At 52.2% G+C, this 13,365-nt stretch overlaps 4 protein-coding genes across 4 annotated transcripts in view; 2 read left to right on the top strand and 2 right to left on the bottom strand.

Moving 5' to 3' along the window:
* The first annotated feature begins 684 nt into the window (after positions 1 to 684).
* GUITHDRAFT_151449 (hypothetical protein) lies at positions 685 to 1,318 on the top strand. Its single transcript, XM_005836687.1, has 3 exons — positions 685 to 968; positions 1,038 to 1,070; positions 1,127 to 1,318. Exons 1-3 carry the CDS (start codon positions 772 to 774, stop codon positions 1,149 to 1,151), a joined length of 255 nt encoding a protein of 84 aa, XP_005836744.1. The 5' UTR covers positions 685 to 771; the 3' UTR covers positions 1,152 to 1,318.
* A 1,521-nt stretch (positions 1,319 to 2,839) lies between these two features.
* GUITHDRAFT_104728 (hypothetical protein) lies at positions 2,840 to 6,541 on the top strand (the record flags this gene model as incomplete). Its single annotated transcript, XM_005836686.1, has 20 exons — positions 2,840 to 3,306; positions 3,360 to 3,726; positions 3,771 to 3,853; positions 3,900 to 4,037; positions 4,102 to 4,144; positions 4,192 to 4,263; positions 4,310 to 4,423; positions 4,476 to 4,640; positions 4,690 to 4,899; positions 4,948 to 5,061; positions 5,114 to 5,140; positions 5,193 to 5,240; positions 5,289 to 5,447; positions 5,493 to 5,558; positions 5,609 to 5,703; positions 5,747 to 5,937; positions 6,059 to 6,156; positions 6,260 to 6,305; positions 6,411 to 6,468; positions 6,523 to 6,541. 20 exons carry the CDS (start codon positions 2,840 to 2,842, stop codon positions 6,539 to 6,541), a joined length of 2,580 nt encoding a protein of 859 aa, XP_005836743.1.
* Positions 6,542 to 6,839: 298 nt separating this feature from the next.
* Positions 6,840 to 8,023, bottom strand: GUITHDRAFT_104727 (hypothetical protein; the record flags this gene model as incomplete). The annotated part of the gene is made up of 10 exons (XM_005836685.1): positions 6,840 to 6,895; positions 6,955 to 7,009; positions 7,053 to 7,144; positions 7,186 to 7,249; positions 7,291 to 7,368; positions 7,416 to 7,465; positions 7,507 to 7,563; positions 7,614 to 7,642; positions 7,687 to 7,778; positions 7,928 to 8,023. 10 exons carry the CDS (start codon positions 8,021 to 8,023, stop codon positions 6,840 to 6,842), a joined length of 669 nt encoding a protein of 222 aa, XP_005836742.1.
* A 273-nt stretch (positions 8,024 to 8,296) lies between these two features.
* Positions 8,297 to 13,365, bottom strand: part of GUITHDRAFT_104726 (hypothetical protein) — a gene marked incomplete at both ends in the record, with an annotated part of 8,445 nt that continues 3,376 nt past the window's right edge. The window contains 23 exons of the mRNA XM_005836684.1: positions 8,297 to 8,404; positions 8,453 to 8,652; positions 8,696 to 8,840; positions 8,885 to 8,977; positions 9,102 to 9,209; positions 9,322 to 9,366; positions 9,421 to 9,453; positions 9,499 to 9,582; positions 9,995 to 10,057; positions 10,138 to 10,194; positions 10,485 to 10,537; positions 10,785 to 10,878; positions 10,977 to 11,016; positions 11,064 to 11,122; positions 11,178 to 11,212; positions 11,260 to 11,317; positions 11,368 to 11,424; positions 11,835 to 11,937; positions 11,981 to 12,036; positions 12,201 to 12,330; positions 12,468 to 12,589; positions 12,896 to 12,947; positions 13,186 to 13,241. Coding sequence (XP_005836741.1) covers positions 8,297 to 8,404; positions 8,453 to 8,652; positions 8,696 to 8,840; positions 8,885 to 8,977; positions 9,102 to 9,209; positions 9,322 to 9,366; positions 9,421 to 9,453; positions 9,499 to 9,582; positions 9,995 to 10,057; positions 10,138 to 10,194; positions 10,485 to 10,537; positions 10,785 to 10,878; positions 10,977 to 11,016; positions 11,064 to 11,122; positions 11,178 to 11,212; positions 11,260 to 11,317; positions 11,368 to 11,424; positions 11,835 to 11,937; positions 11,981 to 12,036; positions 12,201 to 12,330; positions 12,468 to 12,589; positions 12,896 to 12,947; positions 13,186 to 13,241 — 1,851 coding nt within the window. The remainder of the gene's footprint in view (positions 8,405 to 8,452; positions 8,653 to 8,695; positions 8,841 to 8,884; positions 8,978 to 9,101; positions 9,210 to 9,321; positions 9,367 to 9,420; positions 9,454 to 9,498; positions 9,583 to 9,994; positions 10,058 to 10,137; positions 10,195 to 10,484; positions 10,538 to 10,784; positions 10,879 to 10,976; positions 11,017 to 11,063; positions 11,123 to 11,177; positions 11,213 to 11,259; positions 11,318 to 11,367; positions 11,425 to 11,834; positions 11,938 to 11,980; positions 12,037 to 12,200; positions 12,331 to 12,467; positions 12,590 to 12,895; positions 12,948 to 13,185; positions 13,242 to 13,365) is intronic.

Genomic DNA, 13,365 nt, shown 5'->3' with positions numbered 1-13,365 from the left:
TAACTATATTAATTTTGTATACAGCAATGGGTGGACGGGTGGATATGCCCTATATAACCACGGGTAGTGGCACACATGTTGGCCCTTGGGAAATGATGGAACTACCGAAATGAAGGGAGGATAAGAATAATAAGGCGGAAATGAAGGATAAACTTAGATCCGATCTTGATTATGCAATTCCAAAGAAGATTGCAAAGAAAAACTATGATATGTCATGAAATGCTTGATGAAAGTGCGTGAACGATAGCACGATGTACTGAAATGAGGAAGATTGCACTAAGTGTAAAAATGAGGAAAAGCTATTTCGCGAGAAGTTGATATAGGCTGGAATGTATATTCCTAAGTGATATAGGGCAAGATAAGTTCGTACATTGGAAACTACAAGGTTTATGGATGGTTGAAGCTAAGAACAATTTCCTCGTGTCGGTTCTGGTTGGATCGTTCTATGTTTTCTAGTCTTGTGTGCAGCAAGGTATTCAATTGGAGGAAGGGAGGGGAGGGGTGGTGCGGGGATCACAAGCACTTCGTATTTCATAGTTTGAATGGCTGATTGATTAGTTCTATTTTCGCGTTGATTGGAGTTTTGAGTTTTCTTTGGCAGGTACTTGCGGTTTACCAGCACCAGCGATGTTCAAAACACATGCATCGAAGAAGATACTAGTAGCTGGTTTATCAATTCTTGTTTGTGCAATTGTTTGCATCACTCTTGTGCAATCAAGAAGATCCACAGGCACAAGTTCGCTTTTCCAGATTTTCACTGGTCAGGCTCTCATGTATGTTGTACCAGCACGTGTAAATCTTCAAGACTACTTTGAGTTCAGAGAAACATGCATGAAGGCATGCAACAATAAGGCGTCTGCAGCTGTGAATGAGTGCAGTGCTGACAATTTGGGACATTACTATCTCAAGTATCGGCAAGATTGTCTCAACGAACCGTGCGCTTGTGAAATGCTTTACATGAATTGCGGGTGAGTATTTGTTCTTTCTTCTTGTCGCTGGCTTCTAAGTTTTTGATTTTAATTCTTTTGTATCTATAGAGGTGCATACAAGACAAAGATTCATCCCACTTGGTACAAATTTGCACTTGAAGGAAAGTTGCGTTTTGTGTTAACAGCCTTTATTGCAGGGCAGCGGACGGAATCTGCACTTAGGTAGCTAGCGGAGACAGGCGAATTCTGTGTCAACACTATGAATCATTCATCATACGGCGTCGTTATCTCTGCATTTGACGGATCGCACTTGTTCGATTATCCGAAAACCCCACGGCTCTCAGAAGTGAGTTGTTTTAGCGAGAATATACATAAAATGTTTTTGCACGAAACTCTGTACCAACATCTCAACTCGACGAACAGTAAGATTATTTGACTATATACTGAAACCCTGCCTCAAGGCATTTCGAGGCATTTACAGCATGTTCTATTCTCGTTTCGATCTAGGCTCTGTACTGCCACGTCTAAGTTGGAGAATAAGTTCTTGAATCGCCCATCTGGAAAGATTGAGGAGAACAGGGACGAAGAGAAATATAGCCACGATTGTTGCTGGTTGTTGTAAAATGTTCTCAGCTGTTATCTTCATATTGAAGTCCTATTGCTCTTCTGATTGCCCCTGCATAAGCCAAGCAGCCCGCGTCGGATCGTTCCGCAAACCTTGCAAAATGAGTCATCGATTGACATTCATTGCTACCTATTGTCACAAACTATTTTTCAAAATAAGTCATTGCCCTCTGCGCATCAACCAAAGACATGTAAATGTGTCTAGCGCGGCAAGCACAGAAAAGAAAATGAATCGCTCTGATAAGTGAGGTATGTGTGATTATACATATGCTCATCGCCACATATCTATAGAAAACACACGCTACACTCAGAAAGGATGATTGGAAGGCACAGAGAAAGAAGAGTAGAGAACCATAAAGAGTGATGAACTTTCATCTATATACCCTGCATTCGAATCATCTGAAACAAGACAACACCGCCCAATTGGGGAGAGTGATGAAGACGAAAAAATCATTTGTCGCTTGAACACGAGTGAGGTTTGCAGAATTGTTTGCCCGCCCTCCTGTGCATGGAATGTTCGAAGTTTTAACTTAACTTTGAGTAAAGACTTTTGAGAAGTAGCCTTGTACCGGCGGGCACGTACCCCGGCCGCCGGGCGCCGCCGGCGGCCGGCCCGGGCTAAATGCCGGACTCCGAGGCTCCGAGGGCCCGGCGGCCCGGCTAGGATCCCGGCCCGGCCCTCACGGCGGTCACCGGGTGCCCGGCCGGCTGCGCCCAGGTCAGCCTGAGTTTCCCTATCTGTTTCCCCGCGCGGCCGTGAGTGGACTCCGGCTCGGAACTCTTGTTCCCGGGAGTGCGAGAGGAACTTACGTAAAACCGTCAGACAGCGGGCGGCGGTCAGCGGCCCCCCCGCGGCGGCCCGGTACCGTTACACTGTACGGTACAGTGACGGTAGTACCGTACCGTGAGTACCCGGCGGCCGGGCGGCGCAGTGCCACCGCCGCCGCAGTGCCCCGGTGCCAGTGTACGGTACGGTATCCGAAAGGTTATCCGTGAAAGTATCCGGGAGGGTATCCGAAGTACGATAGATCCCAGAGCAGAGCATGCAGGGGCCCGGCGTTGGTCCTGCTGCTCTTGTTCCTGATCCTCCTCTGGTTCCATTGTTTCCTCCCTGGGATTTCATCCGGGCTTAGTGGTCAGCCCATCCTCCCCTCCTTTTCTTTGCCTTCCTTGTCTTCTTCTTTTTGCTCGCTCGATCCTTGTTCTCCTTCGTTCGTGCACCCTCTGTGCTTGATCTCAGCTCGATTTCTCTCGCTCCCAATTGTTCTCGAAGTTTGAAGATGCCGATGGACAAGAAACGTAAGGCTCATCAGCCAAAAGCTTCGGACCATATTCAACTGCACGAGCGCTGCTTCCGGATCCGCTTTACTGGCGAGCTGTACTCAACTTACGAGGAGTACATAGAGCAGCTTTTGGCATATCAGAGCAGAAACTGGTCTTGTGGTCTGACGGGAAAGAGCAAGTTGACGTTTGAAGAAGCACAGCTGAGCGAGAGGACAGCACAGAAAAAGGTTGACGATGCTTTCCCGGAGTTCTTCGTAGAGCCCCTCTGTCGGATGGTTCATATGTCGCAAACCAGGATGGACGACCTCATCGAGTTTGTCTATAAGAGACTTCAGTGCTTCATGAACGGAGAGGAGGTCGAGTACTTGCGCGGAGATCAGCCTCCTCTCTTCGCTCGCATCGTCAGACCTCTGGACGTCGAGGATGACTTCTGGACTAACATCGATGCGGAGGCTCCCTTGCCCACGAGGTACGTCAATGTTGTGCTTCCTGCAGATCTGTGATGGTTGATCTCTTGTCAAGATACCTCGTGGAGCTGCTGTCAGAGGAGGGGCTGCCAGTCGCTGATGAGATGGAGCACGACCATGCTGAGAGCCTGAACGGGATGATGGACGAACCCGGCGAGACCGAGGAGAATGAGGCCAGGTACCTGCAGATCGAGGCTGCTCAGCTTCGCCGATTGAAGTCGCGGAACATCTCGAGGATTACTCTCAAGTCAAAACTCAGAACCGTCGGGTCCAGGCAAAGCTACTGGCAAGCTCCCTTCCTCTGCGAGCCCGAGCTCGTGTCAAGGTTCGGTCTTCGAGAAGAGCTCCCCCCCCACATGCGGCGCCTGCAACTTCAGTATGAGGTGCGGGTCGGCAAGCTTGACAAAGAAGCTCTCGCTGAGGTTTGCTGTGCCTCTCTTCCACACACTCTCAACATGGCTTGCAGTTGGGCGTTGATCCGTCCGAACTTGTGAAGAAGAAGAAGAAGAAATCGACAGATGTAGACAAGGATCCTCAGAAGATCATGAGGTGAAAGACAACGAACCGCTTGTTGGGTTGTGATGATATATTGCAGGCAAGTTTTGAAAACTCCAGCTCAAAAGCGCATCTGGGAAATCGGAAGGACTGGGAAACTCAGCACCACGTCGGATATGTCAGTTTTTGATATCGCCCAAAGCTTGTATCAAGACTGGTTACACGGTGACGGGAGCAGGTGACGTTTGATCCTTACATCCTGTTCCTCAGAGCCTCTTCCGTTGTCTGATGAGTTGAGGCAGGGGAATAGAAGCTGGCCTGACAGCAGAGCAATACTTCAACGATGTAGGTTCTTCTCTAGTTTGACAACACATTGACTTTGATGCGGAAAGATCTACGAGATGATTCAGTTGGTCTTGTCTGTGTGGCCTCAAGATGCTGAGAAATCTTTCTTGCCGTTTCCGGTCTCTTTCTCTCCCAGTTCTGCCCTTGAGATGATTCTTCTTGCAGGTGGAAGACACTATGCTCCCGCCCGATCCTTCGCTGGAGGAACGGCCGCAACCCATCACGTCACTGTTTGTTCCCGACAGCGATCTTGTTCTTCCTTCTGAGCTGCTGGGGAAGGTCATCGACTCTCCGTCCTCCTGAAACCCTTCAGACTGAACAAGTGGTACAGGTTCTTCAGATCTGGGACTTCATTCAGCGATACCACAAGATTGTCAGATTGTCTCCCTTCTCCTTGGAGGATCTGGCAGGTGCTGTGTGCTACCCGACCGAGACTCCTTTGGCAACAGAGTTTCATTGTGCGTTCTTGAGATATCTGCTGCATCAGTCCATGGAGGTGAGTGTGAGCCCAAGCGCTGGTGATGGCTGATCCTGAGCGTTGCAAGGCCCAAGCGAAGGAGGATTCAGATAGAAGAGAGTTCAAGCGAGAGGACGAGGACTATGACGAGAACGCGTGGTCTGAATCGACGATCCCCATGCCCAAACCTTCAGCTGTCGATGAAACTCGATGGTCGAGTACTCTAGTAGCATACCTGCAAGCCAGCAGATCGACAGCCGTGGACATTCTTCCCTCCCTTCCCAGCGAAACTCTCGAGGTGACAAGTAGAGTCTTCGGTCGTCAGCTCAACCTCCTGGTGCTGCAGGTGCTCGAGACTGGAGGATTTGACGAGATGACGATGCAGATGCGGGTGGACGTGATGTGCCTGCTGTGCGACGACGCCTGCGCCACCTCGGGGATACACCAGCAGCTGAATCAGGTGAATGTCAATATGCGATGCTGGGAGACCCAAGCGATGACGTGGCTGTCAGGCGTTTGAAGAGACGAGGGAGATTCAGGTGATGAGGTTTCCGCGCAGCTCCTGGTGGGCTGACGTTCTCTTGCTCACAGAAAGGGCTGCGAGAGGAAGAGCAGAAGATAAAAGAGCAGAAGAAAGAAGTGAGACGCGCTCTGAACCTCCCAGGACGAGTGACGTGGAGGGCGCAGGCAAGACTGGAAAAGCAGCAGGCGAAGGAGAGGATTCAGGCGGAGATTCAGATCCAGATGGAAGCTAAGGGAGAAGGAGCTGAGAAAGAGGAGGAGACGAAAAAGTCAGGAAAGCAGAAGAAATCTCAAGAGGAGGATGAGAAGCAGAAACAGAAGAAGGTGCATTCTTCACGTTTTGAATTCTGGCTCAGAAATTTCAAACAGATTGCAGCAGCAGCTAAGCAAGCTCTTGCTGAGCAGAAAGAGAAGGACGCGAAGAAACAGGAGCAGGTGGAAGATAGTGAACAACGACTGTCATGTCTCATGTCAAGATGTCTCAGGAGCGCGAGGAGCAAGAAAATTTGCGAAGGAAGCTCGAGAGTGAGTTGGAGAAGCACGTGGTCCGGGTGCTTCCTCTAGGGTTCGATCGCAGCAAGTGAGGAATCTCATTCATGTCCCCCTTCTCTGACTGCTTCCAGGCGGTCCTACTGGCTCTTCTCCTCCAAGGACTCGCGGATCTTCGTCTACGATCCCACTAGCTCGTCGCAGTCAAACAGCAGCGAGGAAGCGACGGACGCGAGTGTAGCAGATGCCTCCATCAGTGAGTTCTGGGGATACTACGACCGCACTGATCAAATCGACGCGCTCCTTGCCTTCCTCAACCCACACGGTCAGCCCCTCCTTTCCGTCTCCGTCTCCGTCTCCCCCTTCTAGTTCCTGCATGTTCCTTCATGTTTCTCCCTGTCTTTTCCTGCTGCTGCTGCTGCCGCCCTGATTGTCCAAGGCTGCAGGGTTGAGAGAAGGAGAATTGTATGAAAAATTGTCCAATCGCTACATGACGGTGACCAACAATATGCGAAAAAAACTGCAGGAGGCCAACAAGCAGGAGGTGAATGGCTGCTGCTGCTTCGGCTTCTCCTCCTCCTCCTCCTCCTCCTCCTCCTCCTCCTCCTCAACACCCCCATCTCTCGGGTCATTTTTTTGTGCTGCAGATGGCGAATGCTGCTCGACGATCAGCAAGGATTGCGTCTGACAGCAGTGAGTGATATTGCCTTGTCGTGCCTCGCCCCCCTCTCTTCCATCGCTCCGCTGTCCACCTCCTCCCCTCCCCCCTCCACTTCCTCTCGTGATTTTCCCGAGCAGCAGTCAAGCAGCAGTCATTCTTGCTGTACCGCAATCACTTGAAGGTCGACCCTTCCAGGTCTGCTGGGCCGCTGCTGGGCTTGTGCTGGACTTTCGTGACCGTTGATCGCAGGGAGAGATCGAAGAGGTGATATCCGGCGATGCTTCAATAAATCAAAGGACGAGACAAACCAGCTGAGATGATGCGGCCCCTTGAGCCTTCTGATCGCAGAGACCGCGTGCTGCCGCCAGTCCTCGATGCTCGCTCCTCTCCCCGCCCTCCTGAAGCGGCTTGGAGGCTGGCAGCTGAGGCCGAACGCGGCTTCTCCGCTGCTCCCTGCTGTACGTCTTTAGAATGAGCAGACTCGGGCTTCTGCTCCACCTGCTCCTCCTCCCGACGGAAGACGTTCGACGGCCAAACTTTCCTCATCACTGGCTGCCCACTTGCGATCAGTCGAGCTTGGGCACCAGGACCGGCAGGATCGTCTCACCACAGGCTTCGGCGCCTTGGGAGCTGAGCAGCACGCGCAAGTCACAGGCTACAGAAGACAGGGAGTGAGCTTACTGTGCTCTAGCTTGAGGTACCTCCTCCTCCTCGCAGGCACGAACGGTTGCTCATCCTAGGACGCAGTTCAGCTGCTGCTGAGACGTTTTGACCTTCACCAGCTGCTGAACCCAGTCCGCGCATCTTCCTGCCGCTTCCGCATCTCTCGGCATGCCGCCCGTAGAGCTCCTCGTGGGGGCGGCAGACTGGGCTGTGAGACATCAACAGGGAGGAGGAGGGACATGGCAGTACCATGCTGTAGGCTCAGCCTCTTCTCGTTCTCCTTCTGCTGCTGGGAGAACCAGTCCATCCGTTGCTGCCATGGCCTGAGTTCCTGAACCCACATGTCCTCTCCACCTGCGCGATCCTCTTGCTCGCCGCGTTCTGGTAGCGATAGAAGCCTGTCCGATCCCATTCCTCCTTGCGTTTGGCTGCCTGAGGAATCGAATTTTGACCATTCTCCTCCTCGTCCTCTGCCTGACCTTCTCATCTGCCAGCGCCTTGGCTTTCTTGGCTTCTTCGATCTGATGTGCTGCGAGTCAGGCAGCGAGTCTGCATGGAAGCAAGAAGCACTCTCCTTCTTCCACTCGCTCTCAGCCAACCTGTTCTTCTCCTCCACTCTCAAAACATCTGTACATCTATCAAAGACATGGCCCGTGGGAACTCTGTCGTGGACTTACAGCTCTGGATCAAACCTTCAGGATCTGACCTGTGCGTACGTGATGAGTCCAAAGTCATTGATAAGCTACTTACTTCTTGGTACCATCCCAGTTGCCCCCGTACTTTCCGCGATTTGCAAAGTTAACGACGGGCTTGTCCTTTTCGTCCATCTCATTCTTCTTGTCCTGTCAAAGCTTCACCATCTTCTGATTTCAAACCTTGCAGGCAAAGCAAGCAATGCCTCCGTCCTCCTCCCACCCAACTCCTCTCCCCCTCCATGCCACATTCTTCTTTCCAGTAACTAGTCCATGCTCTCGACCTCTCTCCTCATCACCTTGCTCTCTTCGTCTTGTCCTGCCTTCGTCTTCGCTTGGCTTCTCCTCCTCTTCTCCGACGGCTTCCCGATTCCCTTGCCTGCTTTCCCCGACATTTTCGGAAATCCGTTAATTACCCTCATCCCCGCTCCTTCTCGGCCCACGAAACCTCTTGACGAAACCTGCCACGAAACTCTGGACGAAATTCAGTCGCACGACTTTGTCAGTTCGCTCTTCTTCTCTCAGCTCTACTATCATTCTCATCAGTTAGCTCTTCTTCTCAGCTCGTCCTCAGTTCTTCTCAGCTCTTCTTCTTCTCAGCTCTTCGTCTTCACAGCTCTTTCTTCAGGCCCCGCTGGCCCTCTGCCGTCGGTAACCTCTTGGCGTCTTTATTGCAACGTAAGAAACCTTCGCTCTGACTCGCTTTCCTTGTCCCGCTCCTCCTCATCGAGGTACTTCTGCAGCCCACACAGAATCTCCACGTGCTCCTCCACCTCCTGTCGGGTTGTGACGTCAGCAATCAGCAAGTCCTCTGACGCTCAAACCTCCTCCTCCACCCTCGATCTCTTCGGCAGCAGGCCCACAACGCTTGCGGCAGCTTGTCGACAAGCTTCGACCAGCTGTCTGCTGCCTCCCTGCACAGCATGTAGGGTATGAAAGACGACTCTTCCCTCCTCCCACGAGACGCTCCTGTCATGCCTCTCCTTCTTCATGCACATCGACTCCTGGAGGGCTCCCGAGGGCTCTGGCAAGCAGAGGGTCACACGTGCAAGCGAGGGAGCAGCTACCAGCAGCGGAGCCCCGCAGAAGGAGGGGGGTGAGGATGACAAGGCACGTGCGCTGCTCCTGTTTCAGCGCGTCCTTGTATTTGTACTGCGAGGGATCGTCGAGATCTAGGCGCTCCTCCACGCTCAGCACCAGCTCGCGCCATAGCTGGGACAGACGTCAGCAAGCTGAGAAGCTCTCGAGGCCCAAACCTCCATCCTCTGCTGCTCGTCCCCGTAGAGCCTGCTCTCTGCTGACTCCCTCAGCGCTCTCGTCGCCTGAATCCTAACCTTGAAGTTCTTCCCCTGCTCCAAGTGAGGAGACGACCACAGTCAAAGCTCCCCCCCCGCCCCCCCCTCCTCCTTCGCCCTCATCCCCCCTCCTTCCTCGTCCTCGTCCTCGTCCTCGTCCTCGTCCTCGTGCTCTGACCTCGAGTGCTGCGGCCTTGAGAGCATGGATGAGCGTTCGTTCGCTCATGTGATTCGCAATGCTCGACTGCAGGATCAACTTTGCCGCGTGACAAGCGTTCCACCGAACCTGCTCAGTAAATTCACGATACTCCTCGTCCTCGTCCTCGTCCTCATCCTCGTCCTCTTTCCGGTTCGGTCATCCTGAATTTTCCCCTTCCTTCCCACCCCTCCTCCATCACCTTGACAGAGTAGTCTGTTGATTTCACCATGCCGCAGATGGCAGCCTGTGGGGTGCGAGTAAGAAGGGAGGGAGAAGGGGAGGAGGAGGAGGAGCTTACTTCGATTCTGGAGCTTAGGTTGGATGCTGCCTCCTGTCATGAAGCTCAGGGGGAAGGGGGAGGAGCAGCCGAACGAACCGAGGACGTGGCTCCCCTGACTAGCTCGTAAAAGTTGGAGCAGCTGGCCACATATCCCAACGCTCGAGCTCCGTACACTCGAATCTGCGGAGGATAATCAGATTGTGAGAAGAGAGGCGGAAAGAGGCGGAGGCAGAGTGGAGAGCGAGAGAGGAGAGGAGAGATGAAGGGAAGGAGATGGGGGGAGAGCGGAAAGAGGAAGGAGGAGGGAGGAAGGAGGAAGGAGGAAGGAGGAAGGAGGAGGGAGGAGGGAGGAGGGAGGAAGGGGAAGTCAATTTGCCTTGTCATTGTCTGCCATGGCACGCAACGCGATCTCTGCCAGACGAGCGAGAGTCAGACCAGCATGGTGCTTGAGGTATTCCTGCGATCCTCAAGCTCAGTCGCGGGGAACAATGGGAAGCAAGAGAGGCGTGAGGGTAGAGGGGGGAAGAGGAAGGAGCGGGGAGAGGAAAAGAAAAGGGAGAGAACGAGGAAAGAGAGGAGATGGGAGAAGTACCGATGTAGCGAGTTGCTGGATGATAAAAGCTCGCTCGCAGATGTTGGCAAGAGAAAAACAAGCCTGAGAAAACAATGGTGAGGAAGATGAGGAAGAGGAGGAGCAAGGAGGAGGCAGTGGAGGAACGGAAGAAGTTGTTCGACCTTGATCCGCACAGCGAGGGTGGAATCATGAGAACATTTCTCGAGGACATCAGAAGCCTTTTGAGTCAAATTGTCAGAAGCAACGACGAGAACAATGTCGACAAGCTTGACACTTATGAGAGTTATGCCGGTGATGTTAGAGATGATCGAATCATGCTCAATCATAAATCGTGAAGATCACGATGTTGATGCAGGTAATATCATGATGAAACTCATTGAAAATAATGATATCATGATCATGATTATTACTGATGGTGATGATAATAATGATAGTGACATAATCGAGGTATTGATGATAATCATGATGCTGGTGGTATCGGAGATGATGCAGAGAAAAGAAAATTCACCTTGATAAGGAAATTTACATCTTCACGGAACGGAGTTACCTGCGACAAGATACCTGCGGCCTCTAGCATGAGAAGGAACAGACGAAGGAGGAAAGGGAAGAAGAGCAAAACAGGAAGGGAGGGTGAGCAAACAAACTGGAAGGGCCCAATTGCGGAATGCGGAAGGGAAGGGAGAGGAGGATGAAGATAGAAGAGAAGAGCAGAGGAAGACGAGGATATCAGAGCAAGGGAGTCAAGGAAGGAGGAGGTGGAGGATCAGTCAGGAGAAGGAGGGAGGAAAGGAATGAGCAGGAGGTCAACCCAAAGTCTTCAATGCTGCTCCTCGGGATGCGCTATCGTTCGCATCGCCCGGCCTTGCACTCAACCAAACTTCTTGTAAACATCGAAGAAAACCCTGAGAGAAATCAAAATTACTTCGTGGCTGCAATTACAACTCATGTTCATATTCCAATCTCTATCGCCCTCTCCCTCTCCCTTCACTAAGTCTCCTACCTTGTGCTCCACTGGAAGAAACGCGACAGCATTCATCGCACTGTTGGACTGGTTTACATCAAAAGATTGCTCACACTCTCTCGTTACCTGGCACGGACAGCAGCAACAGTGTCTTTGAACATCGTGCTCAGAATATCGACGATTATCTGATAGTGCCAACAGATCTCCTCATCACCTAGCAAGGCTCTTGGCAAGTTTCACCTTGTTCCAGATGTCGTCGGGCAATGACTTGACAACTGCAACGAGTGACATGAGGAACAGCGTTGATCTCGCAGGATGAAACCAATTCTCTCATCATCTTTCGATTTCACATTCCTTGTACTCTGAGGAGACTGCAGAGTCTGGAGGAAGTTCGATCAGCTCGTTGCCTGTAATGCGACTTTGTCGTCACCTCCTCCAGCTCCTCCTCCTCGTGATCTTCTCCAGCCCCGACGAAAAATTCAACGAGCTGGAACCATGATGTCGTCATAATCGTCATCGTCGTCGTATTATCATCAATATTATCATATTCTCCATCATCAGTCTCATCATCATCATTCTCATTCTCATTCTCATCATCATCATCATCATCATCGTTGATATCATCACATCATTGTCCATAATTTATCGTGTCTCATAAGAACAATCATCGTCCTCATGATCATTTCGTTGCACACTTGCTCGTACTCGTTCTTCTGTTCCTCGTCCTTTTTCTGCCCTCTACCAATGGGTCCAGCACACACATTTTACACCCCATCCTGGTGCCTCACTGCCTCTTAAGATCCCTCCATCCTCCTTCCTACTCCTCCCTTCCTACTCCTCCTCCCCTTTCCTCCTTTCTCCTCCTCCTCCTCCTCCTCCTGTCTACGTCTGCATCACCTTGGCGATGTGTGTGCGGATGGGAGGAGGAGCAGCAGCGAGTTGGCAGGTCACGATATCTTCAAGTCTCCGCCACTCCGCCGTCAAGATGTCGTTGTCGTTCCTGTCGCTTCCTCAATCTCCTGCTCCTCTCGCTGCTCCCTCACCTCAGCACTCCCGCCAGCGCTCTGATCGCCTCGATCTTGACGGGGTTGGCGTCTCCCTACGGGCCCGAGGGTGAGAATGGACCAGGCGACGAGGAGGAGGAGGAGGGAGGGAGTGGTGGCGAGGGGGGAAGGGGGAGGGGGAGGAGGAGGGGGAAGAGGAGGAGGAGGAGGAGGAGGAGGAGACAAGGTGTATTTGAGGGGAGAAAGTAGAGGAGGAGACCGTGATCCCGCGGATGACGTCCACAAGGTCGTCGATGATTCTCTTCAGCTCGCTGCTGTCTGACCTCCCTTGCGCCTGCTGCTGCTGCTGCTGCTGTCTGCTCCTCTCCTTGATCTTGGACGTGGACCCTCTGAAGATTAAAGTGAATGAGCGAGTTGGAAGGACGCGAGGGAAGTCAAAGGGGCCGCGATGCAGGAAGCGACGACCAAGGGAGAGAAGGAGTAAGAGGTGATGGCAATGATGGTATAAGGTGAAGAGGGAGGGAACCGGCTCTCCCAGTCGGCCGAGCTTTCCTTGAGCTCTGAGATTGAGATTTGATTCTCCAAGATGGTTGCAAGGCAGTTCATGCAGGCAGTGCGGAGGGAAACGTCCTGCCGTCTCTCCTTGTCCTGAGGGATGGAGGAAGTAACAAGGAGGAGGAGGAGGAGGAGGAGGAGAAGGAGAAGGAGGAGGAGGAGGAGGAGGTGGTGGTGGTGGTGAAAGAGGAGGAGAGGAGGAGGTGGTGGTGGTGAAAGAGGAGGAGAAAGAGGAGGACGAGGGTAATGATGATATTAATCAGGGAATTCGGACAGGGAGGGAAGTAAGAATTTAGGAGGGAGAAGGAAGGAGTGGAAGGAGCAAGTGAGGATAAGAAAGACGAGAGAGGAAAGAGGAAAAGTCTCAGCAGACGCACTTCAGCTGCTTCTGTTTCTCACCTCGCAGTTTAAGACTGACAGCATCGCACGAGCCCCGAGGGAGAGATAGCCTCTGGGGCAGGTGAAAGGTGAGGAGCAGAACACAATGAGATGGTTCAGACATTTAGGACACACTCATAGCTCATCAACGATGATAAGCGCAAACATAGCCATGATATCAAAAAACACAATTAAATTCACAACATCGACAACATACAGTAGCACGATACCATCAACGAACATGGTAACTTCAACCATTGTTCACAAAAATCGACAACAACATTTCCGCGCATCATTGTGAAATCGACAACCTCTTGAGCCGCTTGTAGGGCGCGTGAGTGATCAGGGCAGTCAGAGCCTTCACGATCTGCTGCTAATTCACTTCCTCCCCTCCCCTCCGTTCCCCGTCACGGAGGGTTTCCTGTGGTGGGGGGAAATTGTGGTGGCGGGTTTATGCACACATGGGTCGAGGCCACCTTGTTGGGTGTCGG

The sequence above is a fragment of the Guillardia theta genome (genome assembly GCF_000315625.1).
Source record: "Guillardia theta CCMP2712 unplaced genomic scaffold GUITHscaffold_17, whole genome shotgun sequence".
NCBI lineage: Eukaryota > Cryptophyceae > Pyrenomonadales > Geminigeraceae > Guillardia > Guillardia theta.
This window is presented reverse-complemented; position numbering and strand designations above follow the sequence as displayed.

What these genes read in the sequence shown, in the direction of transcription:
- GUITHDRAFT_151449 (XM_005836687.1), top strand. Translation starts at nt 772, where the DNA reads ATGTATGTTGTACCAGCACGTGTAAATCTTCAAGACTACTTTGAGTTC. An exon ending in ATGCTTTACATGAATTGCGG is followed by an intron (nt 969 to 1,037) that starts GTGAGTATTTGT and finishes TTGTATCTATAG; the next exon opens with AGGTGCATACAAGACAAAGA. An exon ending in ACAAAGATTCATCCCACTTG is followed by an intron (nt 1,071 to 1,126) that starts GTACAAATTTGC and finishes CCTTTATTGCAG; the next exon opens with GGCAGCGGACGGAATCTGCA.